Source organism: Petaurus breviceps, unplaced genomic scaffold (assembly GCF_028583685.1).
Source record: "Petaurus breviceps papuanus isolate PSGF00001 unplaced genomic scaffold, PetGlider_PUasm1.0 90740, whole genome shotgun sequence".
NCBI classification, from domain to species: domain Eukaryota; kingdom Metazoa; phylum Chordata; class Mammalia; order Diprotodontia; family Petauridae; genus Petaurus; species Petaurus breviceps.
In genome coordinates this window covers 5,074,381-5,093,964 of record NW_027187330.1, presented here as the reverse complement: position 1 = coordinate 5,093,964, position 19,584 = coordinate 5,074,381, and the positions used below count along the sequence as shown (strand labels likewise).

Here is a 19,584-nt window from a genome sequence, read left to right as displayed (position 1 = left end):
GACTCCAAATCTGTTTTTTTCTCCATCATGCCATGTTGTATATACCAAGATCCTCATTTTACCAATAAGTAAATCAACCCAAAGAGGTTACCTAAAATCTCTGAGTAGGAAGGGACTCCAGAGACCCAGTAACTGAACAAGAATCGTCTTTCTTACCCAGCTTTTGGGTAAAGAACTCCAGATCTAGGGGGCGGCTAGGTGGCACAGTGAATAGAGCACCATCAGGAGGACCTGAGTTCAAATCCGACCTCAGACACTTAACACAAAAAATAGCCATGTGACCTTGGGCAAGTCACTTAACCCTAATTACCCTCCAAAACATAAATTAAAAAAAAGACCTCCAGATCTAAAGTCTGGAAGACCTGCATTCAAACCCCATATCAGACACTTACCAGCTACATGATTCTGGTCTAATCACTTAACCTTGCTGAACCCTTGTCTTCTTGACTAAAAAATGGGGGTAAGAGCACCAAACTCACAGAGGAGTTGTGATGGGCAAATGAAATGAAGTTTGTAAAGTGTTTTTTAGACTTTGAAACACTGATACATGTAGGGACAGGGAGAAGGCCTGAACCTGTGGTTTCATTGTGATAGGGGACTCCTGGATGAGGAAATTTCCTCTATTAATGTAGAGGAGCACCTTTTCTACAACTAAGTGCTACTTAAAACACTGAGAGGTCTAGTGACTTGCCCAGGGTCACTCAGATAAAATGTGGCAGAGTCAGCACCAGATCCCAGGTCTCCTGATTGAGTATGTGTGTGTGGGTGTGTGGGTGTGTGGGTGCTCGTGATTCCAATATTGGGTGGATAGGAGCATATGATAAGCCAGTCTCTTAATCATCCCTGGTTTAAAGCCAGAGATCATGGTATCCTCTAACCAGGACATCCTCATCAAGCTCATGATAGATCATAGGCTTAGAGCTAGACAGGATGGCAGAAACCATCTAATCCAACCCTTTCATTTACAGATGAAGTAACAGAGGAGTCCCAGAGAGGTGAGCTCACTTGCCCACAGTCTCAGAGTAAACAGCATTGCCAGGAACTATACCCAGGTCCCCTCACTACAAATCCAGTTCTCTTTTCACTAAACTGCTCTGCCTCCAAGGGGGCAAAGCAGCTTAGATATCTCAATACACACAAAGAAAAAAAGAAAAATAGTTCACATTTATAGAGCATTTTATAGTTTCCAAAGGGTTTTGTTCACTGTACACCTTTGAGGTAGGTAGTAGGAATTGTTGCTTCTTTTTTGCATTGAGGAAACTGAGTTTCAGAGAGATTATTGCACTTGTCTACAGTCTAGACGGCACAACATACGATCATACGGCTGGTACGCATCAGAGTTGGGATGCCATGTGCAGGGTTCCTTTCACTATAACAACATAAGAACACAGAAACCACCCTCCTTATCCATGGGGTCATAGATTTACAACTTGAAGGGGCCTTAGAGGTCACTGAGACCAACTCCTTGCTTTATAGCCGAGGGAAGTGAAGCCCAGAGAGGTATACTTGCCCAGCTAGTCAGTGTCTGAGGCAGGGTTCTAATCTGGGTCTTCCTGATTTCAAGTATAGTATTCTTCTTCCTACAAAAGACTGCCTCTCCATTTACTAAGCCTCGATCCTGATGGGGCCACCAAGGAATATGATATAAGACAGTAGCATCAAACTCAAACAGAAATGAAAGTCACTAAACTCTACATCAGGATGACAGCTGGCTATATGTTACTTAGAAAAACACATATTACCATTTTCTATGTCCTATTGTATTTTTATGTATTTTGTTAAATATTTTCCGATTATGTTTTAATCTGGTTCTGTCTTCACTTAGGGATTTTGCCACTGGATATTTGGCACCACTAAAATAAGACACCTTGGTTGTCTTGATGTCAGTCTCAGTGGTTGGAGACATTTCCCAGGCATCCTCTTCCCCCAGTAACCCTGCACAGTGACTTAGAAGGCCACCATGTAAGTAGCAAGGCTAGATCAGAGGTGGGGCACAGATCACATACTTTATGATAGGAGGCTGCTGCTGGGGATTCATGGGGCTTCTGGACAGTGAGGTATCCCAAAAGGCATTGAATTCTTCGCCAAAGAGCAACTTCTGCCTAAGGCAAAAGGTATTCCGCCATTAAAGGAGGATTATCTGGGACCAGAAAAACTGAAACAAGGATGTAGAGCCAAGTATGGCTCAAAAAATATAAGCAACACAGCACCTTAGTCTCTAGAAGAATATGTCCCATGGCTAAACCATGGGATGAGACACACTATTTTAGAAAATTGTGGTTCTGAAAGTCAAGCTGCTATCATTTTGAGGTTTCTGGGTTTGGACAAGAGAAAACATGAGAGGGATGGCTGGTGAGATGAAAACATGAGAGAGATGACTGGTGATGGCCCCTGACAGCCAGCATCATAATGTTTGGGGCTTCTAATCACCAAGTTGGAAAAGAATAAATTTTAATTAGGTTCTTTCCAGCTTAGGGAAGAAGGATAAAATTCTCCTCCCATTTGCCCAACCCCTCTCCAATGGAGCATCTGCTTAGGGCCCTGAGTTAGTATATGTGTATATATGGTGAGGGTTGGGAACGGAGAGTTGGGGGAGGCAGGGAAGGGAACTGTTCCCTCACCCAGTTAGCCCCTTTTCACTCTTACAACCATCATCTGATAAAACTATGGGATGGTAGCTGAGAGACACAACCAAGTCCCATGCTGACTCTGCCACTAAAATGGGGCAGCCTCCGGCATGTGACCCATTCCCCATGATGCCATCCTGCCTCAGCAGGGTGTGGAACAGGGTAATTAGTATTTATATTAGACTTGGAAGACAAGGAAGAAAGGTGCTATTAAGGTGTATTGTATCATTAATGCCAGTGCTATGAAGAAAAAAAATCCCCATGTGTTTACAGGCCAAAGAGTTGGGGTTTGAGCACAGAGAGGGTTTAAAAATGGCAAGAATGATAGAGGTAGCATGTGGGGAGGTCACCCCAGGGGAACCACACCCCAGGAGGTGTCAGATGCACCCTGGCCTAGTGCAGGAAAAGCTTATATCCTAGGGAGCTAATAGAGAGGGCTGGGGGAATATTTGATAGTAGCCACACTGAAAGAGTGAATTTTTGTTTGGGGGACTGGAATGTTTAAAAACATTCTGTTGAGCCAGCTGTAAAATTCTGGGGAATTGTCCTTAGGAGGCACCAACCAGCTGGGTTGGGAAGGGACGCTGATGCATGCCTTGAAACCACATGTTTCAGAAACCACTGACTGAGCGGTCCAGCAGGTAAAGCCCATTTTCCTGTGATACATACAGTTTAAGGAGACAGTCAATATTTTGTGCAAATAGAACTATGACATAGCATCCTCCCCTTTGCTAGAATCAGTCAAATGGCGATGTAAACCACCAAAGATACAAAATGAAACTTAGAGCGTTGGTGAGTCAAACCCATGAATGCTGGAATTTGTTTGGGGTTTTCTGGGGTTTTTTTTTTGAGGGAGCAGAGTATTTTAGCTAAAAACTCCAAACTCTTCAGCCAGGCAGGCTAAACTCTGGTTCCTCAGGACCTCCCCTTTTGACCACTATTCCTCCATGTTCACCCTCACTCCAGCCAGACTAGTGAGCCCCCCTCCTCACTGTCACTGCCCTCCACCCCGCCCAGCATGCCCCTCTCATTTCTGCCTTGTACTCTCTTCCTCCTGCAGTCAAATCTCTAGTTTCCTGCTTTCTTTCAGGGACAGCTAGGTGACCCAGAGTGAATGGAGTGCCAGGCCTGGAGTCAGGAAGACCTAAAGTCAAATACAATTTCAGATGCTTACTAGCTGTGTGACCCTGGGCAGATCACTTAACCCCTCTTTGCCTCAGTTTCCTCATCTGTAAAATGGGGATAATAATAGTGCCTACTTCTCAGGATTGTTGTAAGGAACAAATGAGATAATGATTATAAAACACCTGACATAAAGTAAGCACCATATAGATGTTAGCTATCATTATCATTATTATTTCTTCAACTTATTTTCTTCCAGTCACTGGAAACCCAATTCTGGAATGCCACCTTGTGACAAGCTAAGAAATCTCCACCCAAATCCTTCTCTTATACCTTTTTTTTCCTTTTTGGAGGGCAATTGGGGTTAAGGGACTTGCCCAAAGTCACATGGCTAGTAAGTGTCAAGCATCTGAGGCCAGATTTGAACTCAGGTCCTCCTGACTCCAGGGTCAGTGCTCTATTCACTGAGCCACTAGCCGCCCCACCTTCCTTTATACCTTAACACCAAGCTTAGTTCTTCTGTCTAAGCAACTACCCTCTCCAGGCAATAATGCCTTCCCTCTCTTGAATGCTTATAGCACTTCATCTGAAAAATTAATATCACACTAGTCACTAGATCTTTTTATTGTTTAGCTTTTTCTGTATTTTTATACTATTTCCCTAAATAAATTATAAATTCCTTAAGATTAAAGATAAAAAAATTATACCCATAATTGTGGCCCTTTCTCCCCCCAGTACTTAGCACAGAGTTGAACACTTAGAAGAATTTGATTCCATAGACATATATTGATTAATGGATTAATTAAGTCCATTAGAGGAATGTTAGATATTAATTTCTATTTTTAGACATATGAAAAGACCACTCTGCAGAAGCCCATGTATTTCTAGAAAGAATTAATCGTTAGATGCCCAGGGTACTACTACCACCCTCTAGATTTCTTTTTGGGGTTAAGCGACTTGCCCAAGGTCACATGGCTAGTTTTTGTGTTAAGTGTCTGAGGTCAAATTTGAACTCAGGTCCTCCTGACTCCAGGGCCAGTGTTCTATTCACTGTGCCACCTAGCCGCCCCCACCCTCTAGATTTCAACATTATCATTGGCATGTGCTCTAAATGGGAATATCTCCCAAGCACTTTCTACAAAATCCATTATTTTGTCTATTCTGCTCAGAGACAACCAGACACTGGGAGTCACCAAGTAAAGCCTGGATGAGCCCTTTCTGTGGTGGTAATAGAGGAAATTCCTTTTTTGGTGGGGATTGGACTGGATTATGTTTGAAATTCTTTCCAACTCTAGGATCTAACCTTATTTCTAAATCTGCCAGTTGCTCTGATGGTTTTTGAATGACCTTAAGCAGTTTTTATTTGAACAACATGGCAGTTCACCTCAAGATCTGTGTGTGGGACCACCCCTGTGAAGCAAAAAAAAATAATGTAGAGACTGTTAAGATTGGGTTTACCAAAGGCACTGAACCCTTGCCTGTCCCTGGAGGGAATGTTCTCCTCTATGGTTCTGACCCAATATTTCCTACATTCCAAGCATTTCTTTAGTGCCTGTTGTGTGTAATGCACAGAGCTAGAAGTTTGGGCTACAAAGATGAAAACAAAAACAGCCCCTCCTTGAGTCCCACTAATTGGAAACACCATTTCCACCTCATAAGGGGAAGAGGGAGGAGGCAGCTCCTGAGGTGACCTCTGAAGGAAGTGAAGGATTCCGAGGAAATGTGTCTCAGGCACCAGAGCCGGCCTGTGGGAAGGCATGGGTGTGAGGCGGCATGCCATGTTTGAGGAGCAGCAAGCATGCCAATTCAGCTACAACCTAGAAGGTGAAGAAAAGCAGTGTTAAATGAGACTGGATAGATAACCTGGAGCAGGACTGGGAAGGGCTTTCCATGCCAGGCTGTGGAATTTGTGTTATTTCCTAATGGCAACAGGCAGCTATGCAAGATTGTAGAGTAGGAGAGTGACATAGTCAGACTTATGTTTTGGGAAGATGAACATGAGACTGGGATTTCACTGAGGTGAAATTCCACAATTTAGCCTCTAAATAATCTCTCTTCTAGGACCAGTCCACATCATTCTAAACAACAGCACCATATAAAAGTCCCTGATCTTTGCATCCAGTGCCCAGAAACCAATTGGTATTCTCTTCCAGTTTCAAAGCTGATGATGCTGAACCCAGGATGTTGCATCTTACACCAAGTTACTGTTTCCAAGAAATCTCCAGGCTTCCATCTCATGAACAGAGCTGAAATAAGAAAAGCACCCTGAGGCTAATGAACATTTCATACCCTTCCCTGTTCCTGGGTATTGGCTCTAACTGCTTTTTTATGCTTGCAAGTTGGCAAGCAATTCAGTGGCCCACGAAGTGCCCCTGCAAAGCCCTATTTTATAAATGTCATAGTATCACAGTACCTCTAGAAACAGCAGCGAAAATCTTCATCAAGTAGGGGGTCGTTTTATTATTATTACATATGTGTGTGTGTATATATGTGCATATGTATATATATACACACATATTTTATATATATGTCAATGTTAATTTCATAGTATCATAGTATTTAGTATTCCAGTACTTCTGAAAACAACAGACAATTTTCACTGAGTAGGGGAAGGGTCATTTTAACATTACTATTACATATGTATATATATTTATATATATATATCACTGTTAATTTCATAGTATCACAGTACTTCTAAAAACAACAGACAATTTTCACTGAGTAGGGGAAGGTTCATTTTATTCCACACATCACTGTTGTGGCCAAATTACAATGAGGTTCTTTCATTAGTGGCTACTAAACTCCTTGGGATAGATGCTGAAACAGATCTGGGTTATACTGAATTCAGAGCTCTAGTCATGTCAGAGGCAAGGTCTTAGTATATATATGTTTAAGATCACCCTCCAGTTGCTTCCCCCTCCTCCAATTTAAATAAAATAAGGTTTCCGTTCACTTGAGAGAATAATAAAGCCCCTTAGGAGGTAGTCTTTATATGCAACATGGGGGACACATATAAGCAGATACCATTGTAGCAGTGTAAGCAGGACAGCGATGAATGAAGAGGACTGGGGGAGGCCCTTACTCTGCAAATATTCTCACCACTAACCTGATGAAAGTGGGAAAGGGCATAGGGGAACAACGCAGGGACCCAACAAAGAAATCCAAAAGGGAATGCACTGAAAAGCAGTCCTTTCTTCCTCTTTTGTCCCCTGTTGGCTCCAATCTACCCCAAAGGGCTTAGCTTGTTTAGTCTAAGTGATTTTTTATTTGTTTCAGGTTATTAATCCCTCTGTTTTTTTATAGTCCCTCCTGTAAATCGACTTCCAGTTGGTTAATCAACAGTGACAGAGTGACCCAAAAAAATCCCCCCATCCCGGGAATTTTGCTTTCTTTTCCCATGCTTTTCACTAGGGGCCGGATATATATATATCTCCATTTCCCAGACCAACAAGTTTCCTCCACCTCTATCCATGATGTTAGGATTGATAGCACAACAAGCATTAGTGGTTACTAATTTCTTTTATACTCAGGGGAGAAGACAATGTTGTTGAAGGGGAGAGAGTTCCAGGGTGGTTGGGGGTACAGTTCGTTGGCTATACAGTGACCAGCATCAGGTATTTCTGACTGTAAGAGCTGAAAATGGTTTTTCTATTTAGGGAGATAAACTTGGAAGGATTATTCAGCTAGAAGGGTAGTGTCTTTTCCCAACCAGGAGGCAGGAGAGAAGAGAAAATGTCCCTGAGGGGCTCTTAGGTTATCTCATTCATCACTGATTGCCCTTACTGGTACAGCAAACATCTTCATGGACCTCAGCAGCTCTAACTCAGCAGCTGATTATAGTCTTCCTCAAGGGAAGAACTGAGAAGCCACAACCTTTGTGCCCGTTATAGAGTCAAGATGGAGGATGCTGGAAGAAATAAAATTCTACTTCCTTGTTCTCTACTTCATGGTGTCTCATGATCCTCCAGTTCCATAATGGAAGTGTTGGTGAATTCTGGGGAAGTGTTTTTCATTTCCATGGACATTCTGACACAGAGTTAACAAAATCCTTCCCAACCATGCCCTGCTTCAACATGTAAGTACACACACACACACACACACACACACACACACACATTTTGATTCATTTATACACAGCCAAATTGCCTCTAATCTCTATTCCTGGGCTCCAGCATCTGCTCAAGCATTCCTGGGAACCTGAGGATGGTGGCCTGATCTCATACAGTGGCTCAGGTGAAATCTTCTCCAAGTTACCCACTGTGACCAGGAACATCTCCTCAAGAGGCAATCTTCCTCTATGTGAGCCTTTCAGACCTCACATTATCTATCCCTCGAGTGATACTGACTTTTGGGAATGGGGTAGTCAAAGGATCCAGCTATTGCATGAATCCCTAGGGACCTGTGATAGCCCATGTTTCCACAATCCTGGAACCCTATGCCCAGGAAAAGTGTGCATGTCCCTCCCCCCCACACACACACTGTCCCATAAATCTCCCATTCCTCTTTTCTCTCTTCTGTTTCTCCTTTGTCTCAACTCCTCCTCCCTTACCTCCCCCCTTTTTTCTTTTCTTCTTTTTCCTCTAATCTCCTCTCCTTCATTTTTTTTTTTTTTTGCATCTCTTCCACTTTCTTTCAGAGAAGACTATTTGGGAGGTGTCATTTGAGTTGGGTCTTAAAGGATGACTCATAGGATCATAGATCCCAAACAACAGGATCTCAGAGGCATCTACTCCAACTGCTTCAGTCTGTAGATGAGGAAAATACAGGTTAAATGACTTGTCCCTAGTAACAAAAATAATGAACATCAGAGGCAGGATTTGAAACTAAGTCCTCTGTCTCCAACATCAGTGTTTTTTTCCACTGTGACTTGATGCCAGCTGAAATTTAGTAGGAGTGAAGAATAAAGGTGGACATTCTAGGCATAGGAAATGGTAAAGAAAGGCAAGTGGGCAGTAGGCTACAGGGACACTTAGGAATCAAGTAGTAATGTAACTTGGGTTATTTTTTTTTATCATATTTTTTAAAATTCTGAACTTAACTAATAACAATAAAGTGAACATTTCCATGTACATAATAGAACAGAAAAAGAGGATTGTATTTGAAATTGCAAATATCTATTATGTACAGCTTACTTTTATTTTTCAATAGATATATATCCTTTTTTTAAATTGAAAGTAGCAGTTTTATTTGAATTAAAATTATTGACAAAAACCCAAAGGTATACTTCATGAAACAGGTACAAACTATTTTTTTCTTGCCATTGGCTTTTGCTCCAAAGATCACAGCTGAGAAATACTGTATAAAATACAAATAGGATTGGATTCAAAAAAGTACTCTACTGTTCTAATTTCCAATTGATAGTATTTACAGAAATGTTTACAATGGAAAAAAAGTTACTTTAAAAATTTAGTCAATTTGTAAGTCTACCTCAAGAACCCTTGAATGCAGAGTTCTCCGAGGGTTCCAAACACACGAATGCACTGCAGTTCAAAGGTGACCACTTGTCCTACTCTCCCCCATCTAATTCTGTAATACAGATACATATTCTTTTAAAATATATCTGATAGCATAGCTTTCAAAGTTGTTACGTTTCTCTGTGCTTTCTATCTTTCTGTTCTCTTCTGTTCACTAAAAAATTATTCGACTTTCTTCCCTACCTTTTCTCTTCTTTCTTTCCTTCTTTCCTCCTTCCTTCCTTCCTTCCTTCCTTCCTTCCTTCCTTCCTTCCTTCCTTCCTTCCTTCCTTTCTTTCTTTCTTTCTTTCTTTCTTTCTTTCTTTCTTTCTTTCTTTCTTTCTTTCTTTCTTTCTTTCTTTCTTTCTTTCTTTCTTTCTTTCTTTCTTTCTTTCTTTCTTTCTTTCCTTTCTTCCCTTTCTTTCTTTTCTTTCTTCCCTTTCTTTCTTTTCTTTCTTCCTATATCCCTTGATGCCCATACCTCGCCCTAGCTACCTTCTCCTCAACTTGAAAAAGAAGAAACACCTTGTAACAAATATGCATAGTCAAGCAAAACAAATTCCCGCATTGGTGTGGAGTGGTCCAGTTTGGCTGCTAGGTACAGGGTAGTCATAGAGGTGAAGTGAAGGCCAGAAAGGTGAGGTGGAGCCAGATTCCAAAGGGCCTTCCAAGCCAAGGAATGGAGTTTGGAACTTTGTGGGCAGTAGTCACTGAAGTTAATTGAATCAAGGAGATACATCTCAATGCATACATAAAGACTACTAGTCTGGTTAGGGTATGAAGGAAGAATTGGGTGGAGAAAGAGAAGATGTGGGAAGATACTGGAGTCTATTGCAATTATCTGGGAAGGTGGTTGTGGGGGCTTGTACTAATAGCAGTGGAGATGGAGAGGAGAGAATGGATAGAAGAGACAGAGGGCTAAAGTGGACAAGACTTGGTCATTGATTGGGTATAAAAAGTGAGGGAGAAGAAGCAGTCAGAGATACTACAGAAGCTAAGAACATGGGAGACAGGGTGAATCGTGATGCCAGAGGCTGAAGCAGTGAAATTTTATAAAGGGATCTGTTGTACTAAATGATCTCTAAGGTCCTCTCCCACTCTTAAATTCTTTGTTAGGTATTTCAGAAGGTACGATTCCTGAGGAAGAGGGAATTGGAGACCTAGCCGGAGGAAGATTTACCCTATGACCAGATAAATAAGGAAGGAAACAAGCATTTATTAAGTGCTTACTATGAGTCAAGGATTGTGTTAAGTACTTTAAAAATACCTCATTTAACCCTCACAACAACCCTGAGAGGCAGGTGCTATTGTTACTCCATTTTACAGTTGAGGAAACTGAGACAGAAATTAAGTGACTTATGACGGATCCCTGGTAGTGGGGATAGTAAGTGTCTGAGGTTGGATTTGAACTCAGGTCTTCCTGACTCCAAGCCCAGTGCTCTGTCAGATTTAGCCACCTACTTTATAGAAGAAGGCACTGAGATGAGATCATACTCAGGGAAGCAATAGCAAGCAGCATCTGGGATCCAGACTTCAGGAGTTTGGGCCTCAGATTCTGCCCCCTCCATGAGGGAGAATCTGTCTTGTGACTGGGTTTGTAGGCAAACCAGGTTTGATTAGTTGAAGTTTTGGAGAAAGGACCCTGTGTCACCTCTGAACATACTGAATGTTTGTCAGCCTCCTGGCCCATTAGTCAATAATAATTGAGTGTATGGGACCCTGTCCTTGAAGGTGGGGGTGGGGGGGTAGAAAGAAAGAGGTCACTTAAAATCCAATGGGCATCATGAGCTGGAAACTAGAATTCAGCTGGGTGTTGCCACAATTGGAAAAGTAGGGGATTGGTCTGCAGAATCAGGATTAGAACTCAGGTCCCATGACTCTAACTCTATCATACTTGAAGTAGACATTTGGTCATCTCCTGCCCTACCTCTCCCTGCTTCACTATGACCCTGTCTGAATTTTAAAGCCTCCAAAGGAAGAATCAGACAACACTTGTGAAATCCAAGTTGATCCCTCATAATTTAGAGGAGAAAGGCTCTGTGAAACTAATTAGTTCATCACTGTCCACCCAGTTGATGGCAGTAAATACCTTGGTAATTTAGGGAATTAGCCTGCCCTGATAGGCATGTCCTTGTACATGTGTCTGGAATTAAAATCTCAGGATAACAAGTGGCAAGAGAACCTGAGCCAAGAATGTTTTCAAGCCCTGACCTTGGGGCTCCAAAGCTGCACCAGTTGACAGCTGAGAGGGGCCAAGGCAGGTGTAAGCAATTCAAGCATTCGCCATCTCTGGAAGCCAAAGATGGGAACAAGTTGCCATTCCTTAGACAGAACAGCTAATGACCAGGAATGACGCGGGAAAAGATGGTTTTTGTCCACAAAGCAGGATGTAGGGGTAGAGAGAAGGGAAGGACTGAGATTGTTTGGGAGCATGGGCAAGGAGAAAAGGAGCCATCTCTTCTTATCTGAATCATAATCTGTTGTCTTCTCACTTCTCCTCCCTTGAAACCCCAAACCTGACTTCCAAAAAGTGACTTTCAATCCCTCAGCCCCTTAGTTCTTTCCCAGGCACTGGCCACATTCTCCTCCTTTCCCCTTCTTGACCCCTTAGTGAAGCATTTCAACTCTACATTATCTTCTTCTCCCAAGTCCCTTGTTCCCCTTTCCTATTGATAATCTTGCTCTGGTCAAGCCTCAGCCCAAATTATTCCCATCTTCTGTTACCTTCACTCCTACTCAAGCAGTACCAAATGAATCTGGCAGAAGTCACAAATTTGTGCTAACTGGATCCGCTGCAAATTTCTATTACATAATCTCAACTGGCCATCACTGCAGCAGGTCCTTTCACACGCCCCTGACAGACTCACTAGCCCATTCACCAGAGTGGTTTTCAAACCTTTTCATTCTCCAAATTTCCCATAGCTTCCCCTCCCTCTCACCTGATAGATGCCTCATATTTCACTGGAAAAATTGAGGTCATTTGCCAAAAGCTCCCTCTTCTCCATTCCTCCTCAATTCGTATTACCCAGATGCCTTCTGTTACTATCTTCCTTTACTTGGCTTTTCTTACCAAGGCAAACCCCAAGTGATGCCCAAGTGAGACCATTCCATTCTGTCTTTTTCAGTAGATTACCTACCCCTCTATCATCCCTACTCTATCACTTACCTTCATTCTCTCCAAGCCTACTGGCTGCTTCTCTATTGCCTAAAAACATTCCCATATCTCTTTCATCCTCAAAAAACTCTTACTGATCCACCCATGCTTGCTAGCTGTTAATCCATATCTCATCTCTTTTATGGCTAAACTTCTTGGGAAGACCATCTATGATGGATGCCTCTACTACCCTTCCTCTCACTGTCTTCTTAAGTCTCTACAGTCTGGCTTCTGACCATCATTCAACTGAAACCCCTCTCTCCAAAGTTACCAGTGATCTCTTAACTGCCGAATACAATGGCCTTTTCTCAGTCCTCATCCTTCTTGACCTCTCTGTTGCCTTTGAAATTGTCCTTCTCCTTCTGTCTAGGTTTTTGTGACACTCCTCTGTCCTGGTTCTTTTTCCATCTCACTACTTGTTCTCAATCTTCTTTACTGGATCTTCAACTAGGTCATTCCCATTAACCATGGTTGTTCCCTAGGGTTCTATCCTTGGTCCTCTTCTCCCTCTGCTATTTGCTTGGTGATTCCATCTACTCCCATGGATTTCAGAACCATCTCTATGTAGATGATTCTCTGATCTATGTACCTTGTCCCAACCTCTCTGCTGACCTCCAGTTTCGAATCTTCTAATGCCTATTGCACATCTCAAAAATGGATGTCTCATTTGTACGTCCAAAACTGAAGTCATTATCTTTCTGTCCAAACCCCTTCTATTTTCCTAACTTACTTACTATTAGTTTCATGGGTGTTTTTAAAAATTGTTTTGTTTGTAGAGCTGAATAAAGTTAGATATCTAATATTTTGAAGCCCCTTGAATGTTGAGGGTTTTCATTTTGTTGCTTCTCAGATCTACTTATCCAGCCCTAACCTCCTAATCTCTAGACTCCCACCTCCAACTGCCTGTTGGACATATTAAACAAATGTCCTGTTGCTGTTGTTTTTGAGTTGTTTCAATCATGTCTGACTCTTTGTGATCCCATTTGGGGTTTTCTTGGCAGATTCTAGAGTGGTTTGCCATTTCCTTCTCCAGCTCATTTGACAGATGAGGAAACTGAGGCAAACAGGCTTAAGTGACTTGCCCAGGGTTACACAGCTACTAAGTGTCTGAGGCCAGATTTGAACTCAGGAAGGTGAGTCTTCCTGACTCCAGGACCAGCTCTCTATCTATTTCGCCACCTTAGCTGCCTCATATGTCCTGTAGATATCCTAAGCCAACATGTCCAAACCTGAACTTATTATCTTTCCCCTAGGTCCTCCCCTTTTCCTAACTTTATTACTACTACCATGTGCTAGTACTATCTAGGGCATCACCATTTTGCCAGGCATGCAAGATCACAACCCAAGTGTTTTCCTTGACTCCTCACTCTCTCTCAGCCCCACCCCATATCCAATCTGTTGACAAAGCCTGTTGATTTTGCCTTCATAAAAGCTCTCCCATAAATTTCCTTCTCTCCTCTGACATTGCCACCACCCTGTGCAGATTCTTATCTCCTCACACCTGGACTGCTGTCATGGTCCGCTAGCTGTTTCCTGCCACAAATCTCTCCCCTTACCATGCCATCGTCTACTCAACTGCCAAAGTGATTTTCCTAAAGTGCAGGTCTGTCCATGTCACTGCCCTTCCTTCCTCCCAACCCCCCCCCACTTAATGAGCTCCATTGGCTCTTTATATCTTCCAGGATCATATGTAAGATGTAAGAGTCTCTGTTTAGCTTTTACATCCCTTCATAACTTGTCCCCCACCCTGACCTTTCTGCACCTCCTTACTGCCCCTCCAATGACACTCCATTTTCCAACTCTGTGCATCCCTTTCCTCCTTGTCTCTGCCTCCTGGTTGCCCTGGCTTCCTTCAAGTCCCAGCTAAAATCCCACCTTCCAGAAGAAGCCTTTAAGATCCCCCTTAATGCTAGCACCTTCCCTCTGTTGGTTATGGCCAGTTCATCCTGTATCACTTCTTTGTACAGCATTATAATTTGTCTCTCTTGAGAGCAGGGACTGTCTTTTGCCTTTATTCATATCCCCAGGCCTCAGCACAGTGTCTGGTCCATATTGGACAGTTAATAAATCTTTATTGACTGACTGTGGGACTGAGAATCGGTGAAGGTGAAGGGATCACACTACATTTGACTTTTGCTGGTAACCTATCTTCAGACTTGGAGTTTAGAGGAACTCGACTAGTTAGAAAGTCAGCTTACTAGGATGTAAGAGACACTCCTATTTTGTAAGCCCTGCATTTAGTCTAGAGTCCAGTGACACATTGTACCTGTATTTACACATACACACATTCACACCTAGAGTACCACAGTCTCCAACAAATAGAACATTTGTCCCATTGTTGCTGGAGATGCTACGGGTAGATGACAACGTGTGCTTAAGTAAAAGGAGCCCATCCTTTTTGTTCTAAGTGAACCTGAACTCTGAGATTCTTGTTAGCCAAAGTGTAAGCTTTTGCCCCAAAGATGAAAATTGTACATGTCAAAATCCCCAGGCTCAAAAGGAAAGGAAACTGTCTCCACCCAGTGGCTGAATGAGTGTACTACAGGTAAAGGGAGACACTCCCCCCGACTCCCCTCCCCACCCCGAATTGAAACTACTCTTCTTTTACCAGAAACCCTCAGAAATGTTTTAAAGACAGGATGCTTCCTTGATGAGTGAGACCTGCCTAAGCCTCTATGGCCTCTTCAGAATCTCTGATTCGGTCCAGATTGAGCCTGCGCTCCAGGGCATAGTCTAGTCACCAGCCCACTGAGTTGTTGGCCAAAGGAGAGTCTTCAGAATAACAGGTGGGGGCCAGGGGGGACTGAAGTTAGGAATGTCAGGGGAGGGATGAAGGTATGAAGGAGAAATTCCAGTGCGCCAATGATTTTGATTTATTTATTAAAAGCTCATACCAGGGAGTGGCGGTGTATGGCTAGTGGCCAAAATCACCGACAAGGGAAGCAGGATATATGGGGCTCTATCCTTGGTTCTAATTCTCTGTAGTCTTCAGTAAGGGGCTGCCCCTCTCTGGATCTGCCTGTTTAATTTGTAAAATGGATACAGTCACCCTCACTCCAAGAAAGGTAGGTCAAGACAATGCGAAGAGAATAAAGTCTTCCAGGAAATTCAAAAGGATGGGATGTAGCGTTCTGGGGTCAGGGAGGGGGTGAGGAATTTGGAATAGTCTCAGAAGTTCAACCTTCAGGCCAGGCCTGGTTTCTCCTGCCAGAGTTTACTAGGATGCAGAGGACTGCACAACATCCTAAACCTGGCCCCCGTTTCAGTTCTCATCTGGTCTTCAAAAGGCCTATCCACGTCCTGCCCCACCCTTCCGTGCCAGCCGACTTAGTCATCCCCTGTGGCTGCCCCACCCCAGGTTGCCTTGACAATCAGCCTACAAAGAAGGCAGATTTGCTGGCCTGGAATGGGGACAAAGAGAAGTGGGGCAATTCTGTCCATGTGAGTTGGAGGAGGGTGTTGAGAAAGGGGGAATATAGGGGAAACTTGGCTAGATTTGGAGAGATCAGAAAATACTAACTTGTAACTTTAAGAATCCTTGCTCTTTAGGTCTGCCCTCCCTTGATCCCTGGCATCCCCGAGTCCCCTCCAGTCCCCTCTCTTCCTATGGTTCCACCTTTGTGTCTCAATCCTTTGCCTCTAACCCCTTTTTGACCCCATTCTATCCTCTGCCCCTAGCCATAGGCTTGATTTACGATCCCTCTAGCCAGTGGTCTTGAAGTTGGACCTCAGTGGTAATGGCTGTGTTAGGGAAGGAAGGGATTAGTCTGGGTTTGAACCATTTTTCTACTATCCTTGTTTGGTTCTCTGGGTCCACACCACCAGCCCCAGGAAACTGAGTCTGGTCTGACTGGAAGGTAGGAGGAGCAAGTGGTGATTCCAAAGAGGATTCCAGAAAAAAGTTACATATACTGTCAGTCTCCATTGATGTTTTGGTTAGTTTCATCAAACGGCTTTTCTTTTCATTTTTTAAAATTCTGTTATAAGTGATAGATTGTTGTGGAGGGGGAGAAGGGTTAAGGGAGAAGAAAATGTCCAGAAATGCAAATGATGTAAAAAACAAAAGCTATCAATAAAAATGAAAAGAAAAAATGTAAAGTATATCTAGGGGGGGGAAAAGATTCCAGAAGAGCCAAAATAAGAGTGCAGAGGAGAGTAAAGTGGCAAAGGGGGAGAGAAAGGGAGAGAGGGAGAGGGAGAAACACAGAGAGGGAGAGGAGGAGCAGAAAGGGAGGGAGGGGGAAAGAGAGAGGGAGGAAGGGGGGAGAGAGAGAGAGACAGAGAGAAAGCTGGGAGAGGAGGAAGGGGAGAGAGAGAGCTGGGAGAGGGGGAAGGAGGATGAGAGAGAGACAGAGAGGGAGAGAGACAGAGAAGGGGGCAGAAAGGGAGAGAGGGAGAGGGAGAGACAGAGAAAGGGAGAGGAGGAGCAGAAAGGGAGGGAGGGGGAAAGAGGGAGGGAGAAAGGGAGGAGAGAGAGACAGGGAGAGAAAGACAGAGAGACAGAGAGAGACAAGAGAGAGAGAGAGAGACCAGAGAGAGAGAGAGAATGCGAGCTGGGAGAGGGGGAAGGAGAGGGTAAGCTGTGACTCAATGACTCCGGGCCTTGGTTACATAACTAGCTGTATTACCAAGACCTTCCACAAGAGGCAGGTTTCCTCCTGTTTGTCCTCTGTTCTCGAGGACCGTGACATCAGGGAGGTGATGCTGTGACATCCAAGTGAACAGGATTTCAGTGAGGCAGGGCCATGCAAAGCCACCAGCTCTAGAACCATCTGGGTCCAGTGGCGAGATTAGATCAGAACGACTGGAGAAGGCCCGGGATGCAGAGGAGATTTTGACCTTTTCAAGCTGAGGTCTTTAACATGGCTCAGTTTGGCTGAGGTGAGTTCACCCATTTGGTGAAATGAGGCAAAGAATGGCCTTTAAAAAACTAATGTGTGAGGGGAAGACCCTCAGGGTTTTACCTTCATTCTGAGTCGATCAGAGCCCAAACAATGACCAAGAGACTCTCTCCAACAGAGCATTGGACTCAGAGTCTGAACCCCCAAATCAGGGCACAAGTGTAGAGGTGATGGGGAGCATCTGGGCCAGTTCAAGTCTTTTTGGCTCGGGGGGAATCTGGGAAACTCAACTTACAGCATCACAGAATGCCAGAGCTAGGAGGCGTCTAACCTAACCCAATTCTTTACAGAAAGGTTAAGGTGACCTACCCAGGGTCACACAGTGACGAAGTGGCAGAGCCAGGATTCCCACCCAAGTCTCCTAACCCCAAGTTTAATGCTCCTTCCACTAGAATCTCCTCTTGGCTCCTATTGGAGCTTTGGCTCTGCACGAGGTACATTCACAAACCTCAGTCTATCTTATAGACCTCCTTGCTCCCCACCCCAACAAAGGAGGGATCTGCCCTTTTCTGTCTCCAGACTAGCCTTCAGAGAAGAAAACAATCAGTCCTGGGTATGCCCAGAGTACACAAGTCCTAGAGGACTCCCACAGTATATGCTTCTTGTAATGTTTTCTCCAATCAATAACAGACTCTGTGGTACCTATGCTCACTCTGAAGGATCAACTTCTGTTCACAACTGCCAGGGTCGGAAGTAGCCAGACAAGAGTCCAAAGAGGAGACATCCACATGAAAGGAATTCATTTTAATAAGAGGTAAGACCCCAGGGGGAATTTTCAAATTGAGGTCATGATGAGGAGGTGGAGATTGGGGATTGAGGACAGAGAGGGGTTACTCCTTTTCATAGGTAATCACTTTTGGAATCCGTATTTCTTCCCAAAGCTTGAAATGGCTTCTGCAGCTTGACCTGTTGTCTTGTCGATGCCCTCCTGGGTTGACTTGACCAAGTGCTCCGCAGCTGGGGATAAGAGAGCTCGCAGGTGAATAGGTGGCCTCTCTGTTCCAATCCACCCATCCCCTCCAGCCCCACTCCAGAAGAACCCTTCCCTATGGATGGAGGTGACCAAGACACAAAACACAGAACAAGTTCATCATTTGTCATTGCTGCTTAGTCACCTGCTCCAAGGGGAAGGGACTGGGACAAAGACAGAGATACAGCAGATCTCTAATGGGTTCAAGGGCTCCATGATAGTACAGTCAGTTCTTCTACAATACCTGTTTTGAAAACTTAAATTAGTTACGATTCATATATTGGATATATTGGAAAATAATTAGAGAATACTGTGAATTTGGAGTTTATTAATGCTCACATCTATGAGAAACATGGAGAATGAAGAAGATTGAACACTTCATAATAATTCACACCCACTTCCATAAAACTAACTTGAGGTCTTTTTCAATGTCAAAGTGCTGTATTTGGGGGTGGCTGGAGTCAGGAGGACCTGAGTTCAAATCCAGCCTCAGACACTTAACACTTACTAGCCATGTGACCTTGGGTAAGTCACTTAACCCCAATTGTCCTGCCCTCCCCCCTCAAAAAATAAAAGTGCTGTATTTGTTATATAGCTTCTGGTGCAGTAGGAACTGTGGACAAAGATGGGTTGGTCTGTACCCACACACTCCCCCACCTTTAGCAATGGTCTAACCACCTCCCTGTTGTTCCCCCCGCCCCAGTCATCAACTTTGTCAACCTAGGCTCATTCCATCGCCCACCCCTGTAGGAACTGGGTCGCAGGCTGAGTAGCACCCACTGTTTATTGTAGTATTGATGTATTTCTACTATTTTTATAAAATTTCTTTTTTTCTAGTATGTCCCTGAGAAGTTTTTGAGTATTATACTCCTAATCCCATTTTCCCCATAAGCTTTGTGGTTTTTATTAGGTGACTCTTCATAACTATGATTTTTAGGAACACATATGGCTTGTTACAGCCAAACTGACTATATAGGGTAGCTGAATCCATAAAGTACCAGCCAAGTGTTCTTAGTCAAATCCAATTGGTGGGGAAAACTTCAGGAAAATCAATACCCAGTTCCCTTAAATTTTAGCTGGAGAGAGAAGGGCTCTGATAATTACAAGCAGTGCCTTATCTGACCCATCATTATCTTCCCACCCCACCCCTATTATTACCTCCCCTCCCATTTGATCCCCTTCCATTGTCTGACCTTTCTGTCCTGCCTCTGCAGCCTGGTCCACAGTCTGCTGGGCAGCTTCTGCTGCTGCATTTGCTGAAATAGATAAATGGGGAGAAAGAAGAGAAAAAGAAGAGAAGGGAGAAGGGAAGAGAGAGAGAGAGAGAGAGAGAGAGAGAGAGAGAGAGAGAGAGAGA

General features: G+C 43.6%; 2 protein-coding genes across 2 annotated transcripts in view; one reads left to right on the top strand and one right to left on the bottom strand.

Moving 5' to 3' along the window:
• CPN1 (carboxypeptidase N subunit 1) overlaps positions 1 to 19,584 on the top strand; it is a 472,336-nt gene that overhangs the window by 310,029 nt on the left and 142,723 nt on the right. The gene's annotated exons all lie outside the window — the stretch shown is intronic.
• Positions 17,987 to 19,584, bottom strand: part of ADIRF (adipogenesis regulatory factor) — a 7,212-nt gene continuing 5,614 nt past the window's right edge. Inside the window, exons 2-3 of the mRNA XM_069067221.1 lie at positions 19,421 to 19,483; positions 17,987 to 18,214 (exon numbers count right to left, since the gene is read on the bottom strand). Coding sequence (XP_068923322.1) covers positions 18,108 to 18,214; positions 19,421 to 19,483 — 170 coding nt within the window. The 3' untranslated portion in view covers positions 17,987 to 18,107. The remainder of the gene's footprint in view (positions 18,215 to 19,420; positions 19,484 to 19,584) is intronic.